This window comes from Gymnogyps californianus, chromosome 4, assembly GCF_018139145.2.
Source record: "Gymnogyps californianus isolate 813 chromosome 4, ASM1813914v2, whole genome shotgun sequence".
Taxonomy (NCBI): Eukaryota; Metazoa; Chordata; class Aves; order Accipitriformes; family Cathartidae; genus Gymnogyps; species Gymnogyps californianus.
Genome location: NC_059474.1, coordinates 53,413,592 through 53,435,911, shown reverse-complemented (window position 1 = coordinate 53,435,911; position 22,320 = coordinate 53,413,592). Strand labels below are relative to the sequence as shown.

The 22,320-nt window shown below is 41.0% G+C and overlaps 1 protein-coding gene across 2 annotated transcripts in view; it reads right to left on the bottom strand.

Moving 5' to 3' along the window:
- Nucleotides 1–12,145, bottom strand: part of SMARCAD1 (SWI/SNF-related, matrix-associated actin-dependent regulator of chromatin, subfamily a, containing DEAD/H box 1) — a 47,009-nt gene extending 34,864 nt beyond the window's left edge. For both annotated transcript variants that reach the window (XM_050896018.1, XM_050896016.1), the window contains exons 1-3: nt 12,040–12,145; nt 11,487–11,745; nt 1,397–1,571 (exon numbers count right to left, since the gene is read on the bottom strand). In XM_050896018.1, coding sequence (XP_050751975.1) covers nt 1,397–1,571; nt 11,487–11,688 — 377 coding nt within the window. In that variant the 5' untranslated portion in view covers nt 11,689–11,745; nt 12,040–12,145. The remainder of the gene's footprint in view (nt 1–1,396; nt 1,572–11,486; nt 11,746–12,039) is intronic.
- Between the last annotated feature and the right edge of the window lie 10,175 nt (nt 12,146–22,320).

The window sequence follows — 22,320 nt, the reverse complement described above, 5'->3', positions numbered from 1 at the left end:
CAGCATGCCAAAGTGTCAGGCACTGGGGTGCCTGGTGCATAAGAGACCGGTGGCTACACAGGAATAATGAAGAGTACAAGAGGATGTAGCTTATGTTCATCAATCCCACTAGGAGCCACTTTGCCGTCCGTCTCTCACTTCCAGTAATCGGAACACAGCATAGAAATAGCAAGCTGTGGCTCTGCAAGTTGGATCCTGTATGGCTTATTAGCATCGGCTCCACATGGTACAAAACCGCTTGTCCTGCTTCCAAATTGGGTTGATCCCAGAAGCAGTGTAACTATGTTTACACAGCACTGCACACAAGCCAATCTGGTGCATGCAACCAGCTTGCCATCTCCGTATCCTTGCACAATCTACAACTTAAACCATAGACAGAAACAAGAGTTCACTCTGCTAACTACTAATTTTTTTTTTTCCTTACCAAATATCTACTTTAAGTTGAAACTTTGGGGAAGATGCATTAAAAAAAGTTCAAGAATTTCAGATAATAGCAGTAGGGAAAAGCTTTACTTCACTTCTGCTGACAAGCTCCAGTAACTCCATGCTCTGCATAAGGACTGAAAATCTGACAAGAGACTATGCCTGTTAAGGCTGCTATTCCCATAAAAGTTTTCTGCAGATTAGTTCAGCCAGACTATCAAAAAAGCAGGTTAAGCCATCTTGTTTTGCTCAGCACAAGAACATTTGAGGGGCACAGACAATTATCGCATTTCGGTCACAGAGACATATAACTAGCAGGTAATAAACAGCAGGGGTTTCTTTAAACCATTCTGAGTGGTTGCGCAAGATGTCTGTCTACATCTTGTCTCTCATGCACTCTCAATCTGCCTTTTTAGCACCCACAGAAGTGACTCTTGCACACTATTCTCCTCTCTCCCAGCTTACTCAAAAATATAAATTTCCAAATCACTAAAAAAAAAGTTTTCACTAAGCATAGCAAACACATCATGCAACTAATACTTAACTTTAACTCGGGAACTCTTACGCTACACACTGAAGCTCTACTTGCTTTCCTGTCTAGTATGGTTTCACAAAAAAATGAAACAAGCTAAAGTCAACTCCAACACAGTTTAAAACTAATAAAGCAAATATTTTATGGTTAAGCTTTCAAGTGCCAGTAAAAGGATTTCAGAGGGTCAAATGCACAAACAAATAATGAACATCACATGTATCATTCAACTTCACAGAACTCCTCCCTCCTAAGTGTCTTCTCTGAGAAAATGGCTTAAGAGCTGGATTCTTCTTCCCTGGAAATCCAGTAAAGTCTAGTTAGGGACAGGTAAATCACAAACCAGTAAATCAGAACCTATCCTCTGATTTTCAATTCAGTATTTCAATTTAGAACGTCACATCAGGTTGCACAAACATTACAGAAAACTGGCTTAAAGCATACATTACAACCGCTTCTCTCCTTGGAGCCCTGTTTTCTTTTGCAGCACTGAAGTTTCTCGGTTCTTCATCTTCACTGTCTGAAGACACATCTAGGAACTGTACCCCTCTTTGATGCTTGAAATAAGATCGTTTTCTTGTCCTCTTGGCTTCAGGAGTTTCCGGGATGGCGGAGTAACCTGTGCAAGCCATTTCAATAGGAGAAAAGATAAGAGACAATGACTTACGACTTCAAATATTTTTCTATACTTAGAGCATCAGATAGCTATGATTTCTTCCTCATACATAGCAACCATTTAAACAGAACTCCCATCCTTATGCACGGAAAATTCCTGTATTCCTTAAAGTAGTAACTTACCTGGCAAAAGATCCTCAGCCCTCTTACATCAAACAAATAATTTTTATACCACAAAGTTTAAGAGATCATGTATTTTAAGTTAATAACTACTTATAAATAAATTTTTATTTTTGGAAAAATGAATAATCAGCAAAATCCTCTGAACTACTCCCAGGCTGATCAGGGCACGGATAGAAACATACTGGTGTATCTGATGGCTGATTTATGATCTGCTTGTCTCGATAGCTTTTCGGAAAGGGAACGTCAATGTTATACTACAGAAAATTAGGAAGCTACACCAAGGAACTTGACAGGTAAGTTACAACTCCTATAGAGATATAATGTATTTAGCCACTCTTTTCCACATTATGCTCCAGATGATTCTTAACAAGGAAACTTAGCATATGGAAGGATGCTTCATGTTATATATGAAGCATCAGGATATACAGAATCTATACACAATCAGGGTATGTCACTGTGAGGACATCTCACAAATCATATACTACCTTCAATGACACTTGCAAAATTGACCTACTATGCGTGCATTGGCATGTATTAACTTATCAGTTCTGAACATGCTTGCAGGACAACCAAAGGCATAAGCAGCCAGTCTATTCATAAAATTCCTGAATTAGTCATGAATAATGCATGACTAAGTCCCTCAATATCAGCTACACCTGAAACCAACTCCATGTACATATCTAGATGGGGAAAACATGACCACACAGGGAAATCTACACAAAACCTGACATACACAATAGGTCTTGAACCTGAAGTGGAGAGAGGATTAAAACACTGTAAAACAAAATCAAAAAGCCTATGCTTTATTAGACTTTGCCCTGTTGCCCTCTTTCAGCACAGTACCAAATGCAGCTAAGGCACAGTATGCTCTAACTGCGTATATTGTGTATTTCAAGCTGGTTCTAACTAAAACTGATGCTCCCATATAAGCCTGGGCAATGCAAAACACAGGGTTCATTCCATTGCCTATGGAGGCTAGAACTGTTCTGCTACCATCTCTAGAAAACCCTAAGGGAAAAAACCCAATTTTTAGTTGATGCGTGTGGACTTGAACATGCAGCTTCTAGTTCTTCTGTCTTTAAACCTGCATTAAACAGAACTAAATACTTGGACGCAATTGCCATCTCTTAAGTGTGCTATTTCATGTCAGTAATTGAAGAAAAGCACTCAAGGCGTTTTGTGAAAAGTATGAGCCAAGAACCGTACGCAGCCTGACCTAGTGCAGCAGTCCCACGCATTCAAGACTTCATTCCTTTCTACTGCTTTACCATTTTTACAGCCAGTGCGGGAAAGAAAGAATAGCTGGTAAGCCAAGTAATTTTGTTTAAGACCAGACAAATTATGGACCCTGGAGGCATATGACTGAAGAGAGGAAGAAGAATGCATGGAGCTGAGAATGTGACAGCTGCAGGGAGCATTTTCTGTATGAGAGTAATCTTGCAGAAAATAAATTTAAAATAACTCACTGTGGCAACATTTGATGGAAACAAAGGTAAATCCTAAAAGTACAAGCAATTTGCTAACACGGGAAACTAGCAGGTGATACTGACTTTGAAAGGGAAAGGTACCCAATAAACTAAAAAAAAATGGTACCAAATGTTACATAGCACACTACTGAAAAGGAAGAAAAGAACTTGAAAATGGAGCTTAACACTGGTTAAAAGGATGGGAGTAAGCGTAACTCAAACTTCTTTAATATCCAGGAGGAAATGTAAATAAGGGTTCAATGACAGTTCAAGAAAGCAATCATTGAAGTCTAAAGTCTTCAGATGACCTTAGCTATGCATAGGAAAAATCCTATTGAAAATAGGAAACACACTTCTAACCAGGCATTAGTCCATCAGTTTGGAAACAGAGAAGCAAGAAGAAGGAAGAGCACATAATTATCGTCATCTCAGCTTTTAATTCACGAAAGAGCACCACAGTCTGTCAGAGAGTTAGTTACAAGTAGTAATTGTCTTGTTTCGGCATCCTGTTTCAGCAGAGAAACCCATGTTTTAATTTCCATCTTGAAACCTCTATAATCTGGTATTTCCATATTTCTTACTGACCAGGTTTAATAAGAAGGGGTTTGTCTTTCTTTCGTGCCAAAGAAGAATCTGCTTCCCAGGTGACTGGCAAGTTTTACCTCCTACCTGCTGCTGCTGCCACCCAGCCTGCACTCACTTCTCTGCTCCAGAACCAGGGGCACACAAACAACGGCCGCCTCCTGCTCCCCTCCCGGCTGATCAGGACAAAGGTCCGCTGGCAGCAAACACACACACACACACCCGGGACCTCTCCAGTTGCTGGCCTTAGACAGCCAGTCCACCCAGGATGGATCCTCAGTCTCCTGGCTTGCTGGCACCGGAGCCCCCAGGGCCTGCCCCACTCCGGTTGTCGGCACAGACCCCCTTGCACAGGCTTGCAGACACACACGCCGTGAATCTCTCCACCCTCTACCCAGTGGCTGGCACTGAGTCCCCTCATCTTTGGCTGCCCCATGCACAAACGGGCAACTCAGACCCTCTGGTCCCTCCCTGGCTTCCCAGGCCGCTTCACTCGCTTGCTGGCTTGTCCCCTGGCACCCCCACTCCCTCCGCAGTGGCTGCACAGGGGGCGGCACCACAGACACACAGGCCTCTGCAGCCCACACTGGCTGTCACTTGATTTTCCACTCACTTTGGGCTCTTCAGCTGCTGGCACCCCAGACACATGGGCCCCTGTGACCCCTGGTCCTCACCCCAGTTGCTGGCACTTAGACCCCCATGCACACAGAACAGACTCCCCTCACCCAGGAAAGCAGCTGGAAGAGGATTTTAACGAGACAACAGGACTGACCATGGTGATCACAAACAGGGCATGGCCAGACAAGTATACTGACCTGTCTACGTGTAACCAACCCCTGTTATCCCCTTATCCCTCTATTTTCCCCACACTTAGTCCTCTTCAAACCACTCTGATCCCATCCCTTCCCCACCTTCGGTTCCTCCCCTTAAACATCCCATAGCAAGTTTTGTATGAACCTAAAAAGCTCTTATCTGCATCTCATAATAAGTCCCATACCCCCAAAGGCAGCAACTGCCCTCAGTCTGAATGGTGCTCCCAACAGCCTTGCTGTTGACTCACGGTGATGGGCATCACCCTCAACTCATGGGGCTGACAGCCCTCCTGCAACAGCCCTGGGAGAAGCCAGGGTAGGGGCCATTCCTCTGACGGGGTTATTCAGGCTCCCCCACCCGCCACTATGCCTTTGTGCAAAGACAAGCCTTCTACCCCGTAATGTGACACAACAAATCCCACCTATGTGGCTGGTACCAAAGAAACAGGAGCTCCCCACTGTTGACAGCGTCTGATTTACATTGTAAGAAGATGCGTGGGAACACAGAGCAAGAGAGAACAGGTAGAAGAGACCCCAAAATTAGAGAAAGAATAGCTATGGTTTATTAAGAGCCTCAGTGAAGGATGACAGACAGTAATACACTCTGAACTGGGGTGGCAGATGGGTGAAAAAAAATCTCCGCACTCATTTCCTACACCAAAGAGCTTTGAATCACGAATAAGAAAACAGACCAAAACAATTACACAGGGAAGGTGCAGGAGAGTCAGCTACAAAACTCCTGGGAGAGTTAAGTTTTAATGGTACAACTGTCAGTGTTAAGTCCTCCTATGAAAGGATTTTACATCGTCATAATACAAATACAGCATCATGGGCATCCTCTCCCCTCTAGCGCGTCAATCCTTTCTTAAAACTCACGTGTCTATAATCCAAACACCAGTGGTGCTTTCTCAGCTGCTAACTCCGGAACCATAATTTTGGCTGGAAATAAAGGTAGTTTCTTCTGCCTCCATTCACTAATGCAAAAACTTGCTGAGTCAAGTTACTACAGAGCGTAACGTCAGTTTTCAAAGCTGATTTGCCAAGAGACTAGACACAGAAGAGACTAGAATAAATTAATCTGATAATCAAATGCAGAAATGAGCTACATGGTGTCTAATTCCTTCATCTGTGATAAAAGACCTCAATTTAATTAAAAAAATCTAAACCTTTTCTATCACTTTCAAAACATGATAGAGGATTATGGTAATGATTCTTAGAAGAGGCAACAGTCTCACTTTGCAAAGTAATCTTGTTATATTGAAAAGCTCATACATGCGTAAACTTTAGGAAGGCCTAAAAATTACTAGTTCTGAAGCAGTAACATACTGTCCCAAGACAGGCCTCCCTGCAACCAAGACCAACATGCAGTAGAAAGTTCCTCAGCGGTACCTTCTTCTATCTATCCATATTTGGAAGGAGACATGTCATCCTTGACATAGTCTCTTTGCTTTATCTGAAAATCATTTAAGTTTTAAGATGAATACAGGAGAAGAGCAAGAGACACCTTTGAGAACGTATCAAACATTTTTATTAGATTTAAACATAAAGATGTGGGCAAATTTATTTCAGCAATTCCTCTCTAGTAAAGAAAAATAAAGCAGAAAAATTCTGAAGGTTAAAGTTGGGCTAGCTGAGCAAGGGCTATCAAAATAGGACAGAAATATGAGATGCATAAAAAGATGTGAATGGAAACATCAAAACAGGTCTATAAGAAACATGAGTAGTTCACATCTCTACTGAATTAACAGAATTGATCAAGCCAGTTTTCATGATCTTTGCCTTGTAGGTTAGACTACATTCCAAACATATTCTTCCTGCAAGTAGCATGACACGCAAATAACAGGTACTCACGACAGCTTTGCTAAGAAGCATCCTTATTGGACTTTAAAAAAAAAAAAAAAAGGAAAGTTTACAAAAATAACATGGTCTTACAAATAATTTTACTCTTTACAATATAAAACTTGGAAGAGGTTTAGATTTAAATAAAAAGAGAGTATTTACTGTTTCACTTCATGACTTTTCATTTTATTTTTACTTTAAATGGCAATCACTGTCCAGTCTTCACAACGACTCCTAACTCCTGTATCTATGAAACACTGAGTTGCCTGGAAAAAGCGTTCTCCCTCTCAAGAAAGCAGTATTTCCTTCTCCCCCTCCTCCATCTATTCCACCGAACAGAATCTCAGGGGAAGAGAGCTGAAATCACCTATGTGATAAGGAGTCCTCATATTTAGAGCAAATTACAACCTTGTAGAGTAGTAACACATTAAACAGTTATTGCCACAGCATGTAATTATTGGAGGCAGAATTTCCTGATTCTAGGAGATTAAAAAGGACTACTAAGGAATACCTGTAATAAGACCAGTGTTTGACTCTAAGGCCAGAAATAAGAAAACACAGAAGTATCCCCAACTGGAGATGTAAACAACAAAACCAAAACCCAACAACAACTGATTTTTGCTATCATACAAAGAGACTCCATGAGAATAACTGGATCAAACTGTCTATGATTATATGGAGACAGCGTTAAGTTATGGATGAAGGTACTCAAATGCAACTGTTTTTATAATGTTAGAGCAAATATTTTGTTTAGTGTACTCAGTAAATGCACAGCTTCAACTGCTCTTTAAAAAACTTCACCTTGAAATTTTTTTTTTTTTTTAAATCATACTCACTACAGTCTTTCAGGAAGCATATACCTAGTACAGAGCTGTAACACATTGCCCTATAATTCTAAATATAACCTCCTACACAAACCATACATCACACTCAGAGAAAGCCAGCCTCTTCTCTCCCAAATAAAAACAAAACTGAGGTAATACTTAGAGGCTTACCACATTTACTAACACCGCACAACAAACACTGTCAAATGGAAAGTAATTTCCACCTAGTTTCGGAAAGCAGTATCAAATGCGTGCTGCTCAAGTCTACAAGCTAATTAATATTCCATTTGCAAAGGAAAGTCTTTTTCATTCGCTAAAATAATCCTAAATATTAAGTGTTACACTAAGGTGCTTCTTAAAGAGACCATTTTTAAATGATGATTACTTCAACATATCTTCCCATGAATCCTCAGAAAAGTTCACTAGGTACCGCAGTCACTACTTTTCTCCAGAAATGCTTTAAGTAGAATTATACCCTACGAACTGTGACATAAGCAAGAGACATGACTTCCTCAGATCATAAAGAAAATGACAACAGATGAGAACAAAAAAAGCAGTCCCAGTGCAAGTGAATGACGTGACACTCTCAACATCGTAACCTGAAAGTGCACTCATTTGAGTTATATATTTGAGCAGTACAGAGAGGATATCAACAAAATCAAACATCAATAACAGGATTATATATAATAGTTTAGTTTCATCTACAACTTTTATTTCAATTCATTGCTGAAGCTTTGAAAGCATGCTTTGTGAATACAGATCTCACTTTGAAATTCATGATCATAATTATTCTAATTTGTATAGTTCTAATACAGTTCTGCTCCATTTCTACAATTGGAATAATCTCATTATCTTAGTACACCAGGCTATTTACATAATTAAAAACATCTCACTGAAAATTAAGACGATAGCATCACTGTTTTCTTAACAGACTAATAGAAACCAAATGTGTGTATTTAGTAAATACTAATTTTTACAGAAAATTGTAGTAAGCCACTCCAATGCATTTTTCCAACTCTTTAGAAAAGTATCTTTCAGATATAATTTGGTAACTACCCCCATAGTTGGTTTGTACCCCTCAGTTAAGTGATTTTCAGAATCACCACCTACAACTTGGCTGCAAAGTCACTGCAAGCCTGTGTAATTTTGAATATACACAAGTGTATAGAGACGACCAATTCTTCTGGCCAGCATACTACAAATTGCTTATTAAAGTGTAAGGTATGCATGTTCAATACAAAGCAACAAGCAGCATTACATACATACATATCCAGGGTGCAGAACAATCTACAAATATTAGTTTGTTCCGGGAAAACAAAACAAAAAAATTAGCTAAAAAGATAAGTGTTTCATGACACATGATCTGACTATTTTTTCCAAGATGAATGAAATTAAAACAATCATATCTTTTCGTTAGATGCCTATTTCAGGACACTTGACAAAAGAGAAGTCTAAAGAAATCCCTAGAAAATGATACCGAACCACTTGCGCTCCTGAAGGAAAGTCTGATTTCAAAATTCTTTTTACATACACAATATGATTGCATGATACCAAATGAAATAGGACAAAAAAGCCAGCAGCTATTTAATTTTTTTTTTTTGGTGTAAGTGAAATAAAGAACACTCTCCCCTTGTTTCCCCAGTTTCATGTACCAGTATTTTGTGAATCCACTGTGCTTGTCTTCAGAAGAAATATGAGTAATTTTTGTCCTCACATGATTTATTGATCCTAGGGGCAAGTTATTTTTAGTTAACTTGGTGTAAACTGCTTCTTGTACAAAACAACTCAATACTTTGACTTATGTATTTAGCAGTAGAGAGAGCACACAGTGCCATAAGCTGGTCATCTCTGTACCTTTTCCATGATAATACAAGAAAAAAAAAAAAATAGCTGTCCATTTTATTTGATCCAAAGCAAGAAAACTTCTGTCTTCCTGTCGCTAATTAGGAAACAAGGAGGACAGGCATCTGCTAATCAAATCTAGTTCCTCTTTTACACTTAAGTGCCTCGTATCCTGCAGACAAAATTTGAGTGTTTTATTTTCGATTAACTTCTACAGATGTAGAAAATGTTATTTGATTTTTAAAATGGTTAATCAATTCCTTTAAATGGGTTACATAACATTGATGGGCCAATAAGTGAAAAAAAGTCACTAAACTACTCCATCTTCTTTAAACGCTCAATATCTGTGAAAGATGAAGCATTATGTAAATGCAAAGTACTAGCAATTACATCTCAATTTTAAATGTGAATTAGCACCCCAGTTCTACACCAGCATCTGTGTCTATGGACTCTTACTCAAGTTGGCCACTTGCTGTAATTTTGTCTGCACTTCCACTCTACTCTGTTTTACTGGTAGCCACCATCATCTCTCACTAGTTTTCCTCACAATTACTTAGCCTTCCACAACAGTTCCTCTTTTAGGCTGCCCTTCATCTTTCCTTTTATTGCCTCATGTCTAAACTCATGCCTCTAAATTGGATATTACAACCCTTCTCCTCCTCAGTCCTACCCCTGTAGGATATAAGCCAAGGGAGACCAGCATTTTGAAAAAACAAGCTCCAAAGTTTGCTGGCCTTGGTAGTTATGGTGTACCCACATGCTTCCACTGACAAAGCCAAGTCCACAGGCAGATTAAAGGAAAAAATATAATATTAAAAAAAAAAAAAATCACAAAGACAAGCCACAAAACAAGCAGCACCATCCATTACTTCACATCTATGTTCACAGTTCAAGAAGGGTACCTGCAGCATTTAGTAACTCCTACACCGCACAAGACAGTGACTTATCACAAACAGGAAGACGACACCTGTTCCAAAGTGCACTTCCTCAGAGTGCCAGTTTTTTCATGCAATGCATTACAAAGCACACACATGCAGAAACCATAACTAACAATTGCTTGCTTCTTGTGTTAAGTTCTTCCTGCCACCAAAACATCCTCTCTGCTAGTGGACAGGCTACCTAACTCCAGACTGACAACTCTCAAGCTAAGATTTAGATGTTTTTTATATTTTTTTAAACATAAAGCACCAACTGATATTGACTAATGTAAACGTGAGAGCACTCCAGTCAACTGAAAACAGTCAACCTGCACAAAACCAAAATTCATGGAATAGTAAATATCAATCTACTATAATATTGATTTGACTCACCCCTAAAAGAGGAACTCCTCCTTGTACATGAAAGGTTCTCTTTTATCGCATAGATAAAGTACTATGATAAACTGCCTTCCACCAAGGGAAAGTTGTATGCAAAACAAAGGTAGTTAAACAACACCAACTGATTTTGTTGCTCCATCACTGACTAAATGCATAGTCAAAGTCTGTCTGATTTCTCCAATAACACTTGTATCTCGACATCTGTATCAGAAGTTATATGGAATGTCTGAAATGTATAAAATAATCAGCAACAAATGATTTTTGTTCTTCCACTTACTCCTTCAGTAACAGAAAAGCTACTGGTGAATGTGATTATGCAGTTGACAGCCATTACAGTTGTTTATTAGTATTAACTGATGAATCCTAACAGAAACAGCACATCTCTAGCCAAACCAACCAATAAATTACTACACAAGCAAGTTTTTCACATTTCCATGAAAACCACAAGCTACTGCCAGAAAAGAGGACAAACACTGCTACAAAACTATTAACACAATCAGCTTGTGAGAATGAGCAGCAGGTTTCTCAGCTCTTTACAAAACCAGGCCCAACTGAAAAGAAACCGACTTCTTTCTTTTCAGTTTTATCTGTGATACTCCACATTCCATTAGCCTAGGACTCCAGTGAAAAAGTTAAGTTTATGTAGTGTTGCATTTATCAGACAACTAAAACGTTTTTTTTTCCTTTGAAAACCCTGAGATACTATAGTAACATAAGTATCAGTAAAGATAATTAATAAATAGGGAAGCATAACATACTTTTAACATTTAAATGGTAACTAGTTTACTCAACTAAAAAAAAAAAAATCATTTCAGCTTTAGTTATCAGAAGGTTTCCAAGTTGACTGTAAATGCACAGGTTCGGTTACAGCAAACATCGTTACAAATAAAGACACTTTTGTGGAAATTGCTGTGAAATATGTGTGCATAAAAAAGCACATTTGTAAAACAAGCAAAGAGGAAAAAAAAAACCAAACCAAAAGACAACAATTATTTTATTTCTAGAAATGACGTACTTACACTGTTCTTACGCTACATGCAAAACACCTGACTCACCAGTTATCTCTGCCACATCCGAAGCTGGAGTATCTGGCCTGTTGCTATCATCTGTAGCTTCATCCTCATCCCCTCCAGCAGCACCACCCGCTGCAGTAGAATTAGCTGCCTGCACCTGGGCTGCCGAAGGAGACGCAGTTTCCTGCTCCGCGTTTTTTCTCTTCCTCTCAAAGCGAAAGCGGTCCAAGTTGTAGAGACTCATATTCTTAACCTATGGCTCCTGTCTGCAGGAGCGAAGACGGGCTCGGCTGGGCAGCTTCTGTGGGAAAAAGCCAGGAAGAGGAAAGAGGCGGCAGGGCTCATCAGATACAGCTCAGAAAAACGCCGGCGAAGTGACCGGCGGCCGCGGGAGCGCCCGGAGGGCCCCGCCGACCGGGCGCTCCCGAGCGCGCGCCCCCGTTCCCACGGAAACGGGAGGCCAGCGACGCTGTCAGGCAGCGGGGAGGCACCTGCCCACCCCTGCCCACCGCCTTCCTCCCGCTCCCCCGGCCTCCCTCCCTCCCCCCGCGACGGCCGGCACCCCCCGGACCCCGGCGACGGGCCCCGCACGCACCTGCCGCGCACCGGGGCCGACACCGGCGGGGCGCGGGGGGCCGCGGGCGGGCAAGGGAGGGAGCGGCAGCGCCGCCGGCCGGGCCGGGCCGGGCCGGCCCCCGAGGCACCTGGCCGCCGCCGCGGCGGGGAAGGAGGGGCTGGCGGGAGGCGGCCCGGGCGGCGGGGAGCACAACGCTCCCCGATGGCGGCGGCAACGGCCCACTCCCCTCGGAATCGATGCGCGGTGGCGTCGGCGCTCGGTTATGACGTCACCGGCTCCCCACCAATCACCTCGCCCGCACGGGGCGCGCGGGCGCGTGCGCCTTCGCGCCTTTTCCCTCGAGACCGGCGCGAGCCGGTTCTTTCGCGGCGCGCGGGGCAAGCGTTGGTCTCCGCGGGGCCAGCGCAGGAGCGGGGCGGCGGCAGCGCCGCGCCGGCTTCGGGGGGGTCCGGTGTGGTGGCCGCGGTTCCTGAGGGTCCCCTCGGGTCTGCGGGTTCACGGAAGTCTCACATCCACGTGTGGGCGCTCCCGCGGGGCTTGAGCAGGCAAGGCGGCGGCAGCGGCAGCGGCAGCGGCGGGACCCGTCCTGTCAGGGCAGCTGGGCCGGCCCCGCCGGGGCTGCGCCTCGTTGGCGGGCTTGGCTTTCGCTGCCGCCTCACGCAGCTTCGCTACCGCTGTGACAAAGTAGAGTGGCAGCTTTCAGCGCCTGCTGCTGGGTGAATGCCGTTTTGATACCAAATGATAGTGTATTCGTCTCCTACCACCCCCCGCCCCCAAGTTGAAAAGTTTGGGTGGGGGACTGCAAAAAGACCATCATAAAAGCTCTGGAGCCGTAAAACGCAGGATTTAGGGCAGTTTCCAGCCTCGGTTCCTCAGCATGCTTCCAGGATTGTGTCCTGATGGCAGGATAGATGGAAAAACGCCTCCTTTTGAAGTCTTGGGTCAGGACCCGCTGCCTGACTCTGGATTTTGGTTGATGCCATGTGGCGGCGGTGCACAGGCAGCGTGGTCTGTGCAGGCAAAGGCCCGTGGGGTTAGCTGGCATTGCACTGAGAACGTTGCCGGGGCTGAAATGGTGTCCTTAAATACTGTAAGCGGCAGAGAGGTACCAAAGCTACCTTTATGCATCTGTCCTTCAAATACTAGCCACCTGTGAAATCAAGTGCTTCAAGGCCTGGCAGAAATGAATAAGTACTGTACTGGGGAGCCAGGTGCAGCAGCTATTAAAAACATTTTGGAGAGGTTGTGCTAGCTAACAGAAAAACAAAAAAAGCCACTTCCCCATCTGTCGCGCCAGCTCTGTAGCACCGGGCTCTCAGAGAGCTCCTTCACCATTGGCGTTATTTGCCATTTAAATTGCAGTAGCCCAAACGCCAGAGTGAGGGTCATGGCTGCGCTGTACTAGGTTATGTGCTGCTGTCAGCATTACTTACTACCAGGCTGCATGGAGGCAGGGCTGACTGTGTTGTCTGACAAGCTTGCTACAGCCTGAAAGCTGGAGGTGATCCAGGTATTTCCAGAAATGCCACCTACACATACATTGCCTCTACCTGGAAATTTCTTTCTATCAAAATTAGTTTCTGTCACCAGTAGTCAGCAAATCTAGGTCTTGCCTGCCTCATACTGAATCATCATCATCATCATCTTTATAATAAAGTTTGATTTTCTGAAGGGGACTCTGATGGAAGTTGTTTGGTGCTCCCTGTGCCACTGTGCCGTTTACAACACATTGTGGTGCTCGACAGTCTTGTTCACCCAGCATGAGCAGCTGGTTCGACTCATTTGTGCCTGATTCCAGTTCTCCTGCCCTTTCCATCAGGCAAATGGCAAGGAGAAGTGGTACGGGCTTCAAAAGGCTTTTCCATCTCACACATATAAGTGACACACCCATCTCTCATATTTATCAGTAGTGTCTCCTCTTACTCCAGCCTCAGGGCTGCAGCAGAACAGTTTGTCATTTTGGTCTGTGCTAGAGCAAGAAAATAAGACCCAGTACTGAACAGGCAGATAAGCTTTGAGGAGCAAAAGGATTTGGAGGAACCATTGTGTTAATCCCAAATTCAAAAAACAAGTTGCAGCTGAACATGTAAATTGAACGGAAGACAGATTTCCCCCGCCAAGGTGGATGCCAAGGCACGGGTGGATTTGCAGACACAGCTCGTGGTGGAACATTAGATGGTGCAGAGATCATCTGAGGTTATCCCCTGAGGTTAGCCTCTGAGGAGGGCTAAATTGTGCTGGAGAAAGATGAGTGCCTGGGCTAGAGGCACTATTGACGTATAAAAAGGCAACTGGTCTAGGGCTCTCATAGGAGAATTCTGCTTTGCAACTCATATCTAAGATAAATAATGCAAACAGCAGGTCAGTCTGAAAAGGGGAGAGGGACTTGCCTGTTAACACAGGGTCAGGCTACTACCAACTTGAAATTCCACCCACTTGAAAGGCAAGTTACCCCCAAAAATGGGAATAAAGCAGCTCGTAGGTACATCAGAAGCTAAGCTGGGTGAGGGTTGTAGGAGGAAAAAGGATGGACCATGAGGACATTTTGACTTGAGCATGTGGGTTTAGCTCCTTCCTGTGACCTGATAACCATCACAAAGCTCTTCAGCTTCTTTGCAAAGTGCTAGTACTGGTGTTAGCATCTCTGATGTGATTGCCTCACACAAACTTATAGCAACAGATATAAACATCCATAGTTTAAGAACCCTGACAAGACTTAGACCATTCTTTCCATGAGGAGAGGATAACAGAATACACGTGTGATAGATGTTAAGCGACGTTGCTTGACTGACTTCGAGCACACAGTCAAACGATGGTAAATGTACAGAGACAAATAGGCTGTGAAGCTGAAAAGCTGAAAGAGTAATAATAGAAGAGTTGAGAAAAGAGAGATGAAACTGGAGAAAGCAAGCGTAAAGGGGAGCATACACTCAGATCAGTCTGTATTTGTGACTCAACAAGGCAGTCAGGACCACCAGTCTTGCGGGGGGGGGGGGGGGGCGGGCAGGAACCAAACATGAATTCCAGAACTTAGGAGAGAAAGCAAGTACAAGCTAAGAAAACGGTGAAAATGGAAGGGATTAAATTCAACACTCCAGGACATGTCAGACTTTAAAGGCATTGTGTTAACAGGAATTAGCATGAACCTAGAAAATGCTGCAGCAGATTATTTCAGTTTTTTACAGTGCTTTGAACTTGAAAAGACTAGGTGATTGGTAGGTATTAGTATTATTAACAAGCTGTCTTGAATTCCTGGCAAGCAAGGCAGGCAAAACGTCTTTTTTGAGGTGCTAATGACACCAGTTAGACAGCTCATGCTTACTGGAGAACTGACAGCTTGCTGTCTGCTATTGTTTTGAAGGCTGATTTGTGAGATTTTTTGGAAGAATGGTAGCAGAAATTTCAGAAGAATATTTATACACAGAATTGCTTTACATGCAACATTAGAGCTGTTAAATTTGACTTGTTTTTACTTAAGCTACAGTTTTGTTGCTATGCCAGTGATAAAGAGGAACATACCAGATGGTATGTAGGCCTTCTGAGATAATTATGAAGGTTTATTGAGCAGTGATATATATTAATGGCCCAAACACTGAGAGGAGCAAAAGAAAACAAAAATACCAGATTAAAATTACTCTTTTTGAAATTGATGCGAATTGAATTTGCATTATCTTTAGTAGAAGTAAATTCAATTTTAAGGGTTTGATAATAGAAGTTAAAATCTGTCCAGATATGGAGTCACATTTTATGTTACATTTTACAAATTTACAAGGCATTAGTAAAATTGTTGTTCATTAGCAAACAATGAGCCAAGACAAAATGTGTCTATAGCCATTCCTAACAAGTCTCTTTTGTTTCAACTATTGTTCTTTCATCTTTGATTCATGCCCTTTTTGTGCCCTGTCACTTCAAGGAGTATTGGTCAGGGTGCTGTTTTGTATTAAAAAAAAAAAGTGAGGGGGGGAAAGTCTACATTAACTACAATGTGGGAACACACCGAAGTTGTACTGTGGTATAAAATCAACAGGGTCTGTGACATAGGTAGATCCTCATAGCACATCTGTTGGGGCTTGCCCCCAAATATTGTATAGGATTGGTGGGAAGTGTTTCTGCTTTGTTATGAATTGTGAGCAACAAGACAAGCTGTCAAATGCAGATGGGTTTGTACTTGATCATAAATTAAAAAAAAAAAAAAGAAAAAATCTAATAAAATGTTGAAACTAGTTTAGCTGCAGCTGGAAAGGCGATGGAAGTTGTACGTAGTACATGATGTTGCTGTAGCAACCTCACCATACCTAAATATACGAATATCCAAACTATTTTGATGTGTGAACTGCACAGTGATTACAGAGTAAGGCCTCAGGTCGGAACTGTCCCAGAGCTGTCTCTTTTCTCTCTTACCCAAGGGGGTGTTCCTTTTTATTGTCCATTGAATAGACAGCTTATTCTATTCAGCAGACAATAAAAAAGAACACCCTTTGGGGAAGAATAAGAGAATAAGACTGGTTTTGTAGTATGACTGGTTTTGTATTGGTATTACTTTACATGAGTCTCATTTTTTTGTGTCTGAAGATACTTTAGAAGTGTCTAGTGTGGTTCACATTTACTAGGAAAGTGTTACTCCAGTATCTTTTTTCTCACCTGAGGTTATTTGAGATCGTTTATTTCAAGCACTATTATTTCAAGATCTTACAGAAAATAAATTTTTTATGTTTTACTTGTAAAAAAATAAACACATCTTAGTTATTTTAATTTGCTCCACTTCTCTGAAGTAGTCAATTGCTCTTTTTGGTTTTATATGTATTTGATTAAGAAACAAGAAAGAGAAGAACTGACTGTAGAATTCAGGACGTTGTGCTTGTTACCCATTTCACTCACTTGGACAAGTGCTATCTCAGAAGTCAAGCTAAACATATTTTAAAACTGACTAGCTCTCAAATCACTATGTCTTGTCAGAAACTATGCATCTATGATACTTCCACTGATTTTTTTTTTTAGTATTTTGAGGTTTATTTTCATGTGTTTTCCACCATGATGCTCTGGAAGAAATAAGCAATATGATTCAGTACTTAATCATAGAATAAGTGGATTCCGCACCAGTGAAGATGGTGCTTATTTCTCCAGAGATCGAAATGACAGCATGCTCAAGCCTAATATGCACCACTTTCCGCCCTTCCGTGCTGTGCTGCCCTCCTCCTGCAGAGACTTAGATGCATTTTAAGTAGTCCTGCTGCTTTGTATGTTATTGTTTTACTTTGTAATGGCTCAATGAGAAGGTAAACAGCTTTATTTGGGAACAGTAGAGTTCATGAAGCTTGGTTTCCTATTAGTTTAGGTCTTTGTCCTTCAGCTCCTCCTCTCTGCCTCTTACTTAGTGTCCCAGCTCCTACTTAAATGTCCCACATGATACCCTCACCTAGCATAGAGAGCTGCCTCACCATAGCACATACTGTATATGCTGAGCAGCTGACTGTGGAACAGAAAAGTTCTACCTTGTCCTCTCCGAGTTTCACTTCCAAGGAACTTCTACTTATTGTGAGGACTTCTGTGTCTCTTTCAAATTTGGTTGAAATTTGGATGTCCATTTCAGAAGTTTTTGTGGAGAGCAGGAAGGGAGAGTTTGCCTGATTGGAAGCTTGTCCTCCTTAGGGAACTGGGCTAGATGTTACAGCAGCCAAACAGTCCCCTGTAGTAAACTACAGTCATTTGAAGATGCCATTTTGACACTTGTGAAATTATTTATTTACAATAATAATTATAGAAGGAAGGTGCTAAATTTTCTCTAAGCTCTTGGGAGACTTCAATTCTTAGGCATTCCCATTAAAACTGAATTTTTTTTTCTGTCAAAACTAACTTCGTTTTGATGAGAGAGGGTTGGGTATGTATTTGGAGGGAGCAGAGCAACAGGGGGCTATACTCAGAAAGCAATCTCAGAGAAAAGCCCAAAGGGCATTTCTGGACTGTTTAGGTGCTGAGAAGTTGCATCAGCACTTGATACCTTACAGGATCATGGTGGCATACCACGGTTAGGGGTGCAAACTAGAGTATTTGCACTGTCAAGCTCTCCTGGGGCATCACCTCTGGCCTTTATATGCAAGGTCTTAGAAGGGACACAGCAAGATCATGCCTACCTCCGGGGAGTTCTTCTTCGGCCAGGTATTACCTGTTAATGCTCCTGCATGCTTAGATAGGCTTTCCTCATTGTTTCTGTATCTTGCTGTTCATATGTAATATGATTCTTACAAATTTTCCTACACAAAGCAGGAATTGCTCCTGAAGCATGCTAAATGGTACTGATACAAAGGAGTAATGCCCAGTCTGTTGCTGATTGCACAGAGTAGAATTCCACTAGTTATTTCCCAGAAATATTTTCTACCTATGAAATAAAATTTTGAAAACATTTATTTTATCTAAATATGGAGACATTTATAAATTGTTTGCTTACAAAAATGTGAATATTACTTTTAAAGTGCTATATATTTTCTCAAAGTCCATTCATGATCTTAAAGTAATTAACCTGTGTGCAATACCAGCACTGGAATAATTCCTTAGGTAGGGGATTCAGTCCAGGGGAAAAAAAAACCAAAACAAAACTTTAGTGCTTTCCATATCTGTTGGAATAGCAATTGTATTGTGAGTGGCAGCTACAAAGATTGGTACCACTTCCATTTTATGTACCTCTTGAAGGTGTGGACCTTGTGATGTTACAGTTGACATTTCCTCTTGTTCTAAGAAATGAAAGCAGACTAGTCTGAACTAGCCTTGTAGGTTGCCTGATGAAAAGCTCAGTTTCATGAAATACGTTTAAGTCTATGGTTTATACCAGGTTTCTTCTGTCCAGATCTGTTCCTTACAAGCACATGCTGAGTTGTAGATAAATCTGTCTGAGGCTGGAATATCAGTTTCATTGGAACAATCAGGGAGTTTCACATTTCATTCTGCTCCTGCTGTATTTGCATTTGGGCACAGCAGATCACCCATGCAGAGTTCACCACAGGACTGCAGACTATCTTTAGATCATTTAAAACATTCTTGATAGGGCATAGTCAAGGATTATCATCTACTGCATGATTTGCCTCCCCTCAACACCCCTGATTTAGTGGCATCCTACATATCCTAAGCACTTAGAATCAATATTGGGTCAGAAAATTATGCTAGAAAGGAAAGCAGTCATTGCTGTTTATTTAATACTTAAGGAGTTAAATACGTTTGAAGAAAATGCAGCTTCCTCAAAATCAGTTTTGCCTGAACTGCTGAATATATGGCTGTTGGAACAATAAGCAGGGACATACATCTTCTATTCAAAGTAATTGCTGGTGTTATTAACTAGTGAAATACACAGTATAATAGTAAGCCTTGCCATTATTTTTAAAACAGCACTGGTCAGGAAGCACACTGGATTACATTTTGAAGATTATTCTAAGGTTAAGATGTTATTTTAAAAACTGGGGACATTTCTTACATTATAGACCTTTGTATGACAAAACCTGCTGTAACAACTGGGGAAGTTTCTTTTAATACGGATCTGTGGATGACAAAACCTGCCATAACAGTTCCTAAATTGTTTGGTTGCTAGAAACTTGACATATCTAAAAAAACCCAGGCATATGCTTAGGGTTTGATTCCACCAGATGACCACAGGATGCTATGGCAGTGAGCTTAAGCTGCTCTCTATAAAGCTGAGAATGGACCCAGAATGAGAACCTTAGAAAGACTTTTTGAAGATACTTTTCTACACAGCACCTTCATTTGCTAAGTTACATTGCAAAAAATGCCCACATTTTATTAATTAGATACAGTTCTTCAGCAAGACAGTTTCCATTGTTCATAAACACATTTTTTATTTCTCTTTATACTATATTCAGAGTTTGTACATTACCAGGAAAACTACTGGCATGTTAAGGCTATCAATAAAAGCCCAAAGTCAATATCTGATGACTGAAGAAATAACCATAACAAGGCTTTAGAAGCAAACTAGTAAGTATGATAAACTGGGTTTTAAAGGTGATAGCGATCCTGTGGACATCAGTTTGGCAGTCCTCAGGACTTTAAAGGGAACTTAGGTTCAGAAGTGCATGAACATACATCATTCTCAAGGATCTTGGGTTGGTCACCCGCAGCTGAGACCTCCCATATTATTTGCAAATCACAGAATAATCACATTTTGTTTCAAGGAACAATTTGATGAGGACCATAAGCTCGAAAGTGCATGCCAAAAAATATGTTAGTCCCTCTGACTCAAGTGAAACAAACAAGTTTCCGATGTATGCTTGCTTGTTTGCTTTTTGGCTTACTGCTATAAGGCTAGACTGCTATAACTCTCCTATACTGTTGCATTTTTGACATTGCATAGTACATAAGCTGAGAGAGTAAAAATGAACTGTAAAAAGGAAATGAAAGTTCTTTGGCCCAGCGTTCATAGAACTCTCCATATTTCACCAAAGCAATGTCACATAAATACAAACATAGATAACTACACATAAGCAAATACACATTTGCACAAACACACTTTTTTTTTTTTTACAAATTGTATTTGTAAAACCTGATCCAGCTGTTTTTTCCCAGCTACTTTTGAGAGAGAGGAGGACTGAACTGGACTTCAGAAAGAGTATCTTTCAAGGCAGAATTTGGCCTTAAGCAAATAAAATTTATTCACTGGCATATTATTAATGCATAAGCAGTAACAGAGTTCTGTCATGTAGTGTTCTGAATGTCAAAGAAACTGGAGCAAGGCATATACAGTCTTTCATTGGATACATTTACGTGTTATTTTATGCCCCTTCATTTGTCTTTAATTCATGCTTTTAAATTCTAAAACCTCATTTTACTGCGAATAGAGTGCTAAAAGAAGCCTTGCCTGCACTCGATAAAAAATCAGCTAACTCTAAATATACTTTAATCAGTTTTTTTCCTAAAATAAAAACTTAAATAGTTCTTCGCACTATTTTTATACTTTCCTCAAGTTTCTTTGTAACCTATTATAATTTTTTGCTTCAATTTTTGGTATTTAAAAACTTGAGTAAAGGTTTGGGTAAATGCCTTATTTTGCATACAGGAATAGATAAAATACAGGTGCACTTCTGCTCCTAGGATCAGTGTTGCTTCCTTCATTTCTGTTTCTGTAATTGGATTAATGCACTTTGTTTCATTTTATTTTGCTTTCCAGGAAAATAAGCCTTATTCCTAAAAACACATCTTAATATTAGAAAAATATTTTTACTTCTTGTTGCCAAACGATAATCTTGTTAAGAGGCTGTCTTTAAAACTTTGGAATTTAGAAAAGCTCACATTGTTAAACTGGGATTTACATAACATCTATTTTATTTACATAACAGTATTTTAATAGTAACTGCTTTTTAATTCAGTTTTGTCATAGTATTATAAACTTTGCAAGTAACAATTGCTGTTATTAGGCTGCATTTAACTGTTTGCCTACAGTAAAAGATTCACACATTTGGGGAAAGGATGACAACTTCCTGTTGGTATCTGTGTAGTGAGATCTTGTATTTACTCTAAAGTGACGGATAATTTTCAGGGCCACAACACGACCAGCTAAAGCTTGAAACACTTTTAATGAGAGGGAATGATTATGCCAATAAAATGCCAAGAAGTTATAAGCACTTAACGCACACCCACACACATGCCCCCCCCACACACCTAAGGAGCAACAGCCAGCATGGATTTGTGAAAAAGCAATGTCAAACCAATTTAACCTCTTTTGAATCAGAGCAGGAAGGCTCATGAATATGGGGAAAACAGCAAATGTTATATATGTTGACTTCAGTAAGGCTTTTTGCAGTGTGTCATTATGACATATCCATAACTTGGGGTATCCTATAGCATACCCATAAGCCATAGAAACACGATCCAAATTAAACTCCAGAATTGGTTAGTGGCCCAATAGTGAATAGTCAGCATAGAAGAATGTATCAAATGGGGTGTGTTCACATGGCTTCTGTCTAGCCCTTGTGTTTACAGCCCAGGTCAAGGGACACACACTGCACATACAAAATTTGAAGATGACACCAAACTGAGATGGGACTGTAAGCATGCTGGAGGTCAAGATTAAAATTCAAAGTAGTCTTGCAAATTAAAGACGTTGTTTGAAAAAATTACATGGTATGCAACAGCAAAAAGCACAGGTTCCACACAGGACAAAAAAAAGAGTAGGACAAATACAGCTGAGGGGAAAAAAAAAAAGCCTACATAACCATTCTGCAGAAGCAGATCTGGGAGTGATAACAGGCCATGCCACTATGAAAAATGGAAACACCATGTTTGATTGTATGAAAACAAGTA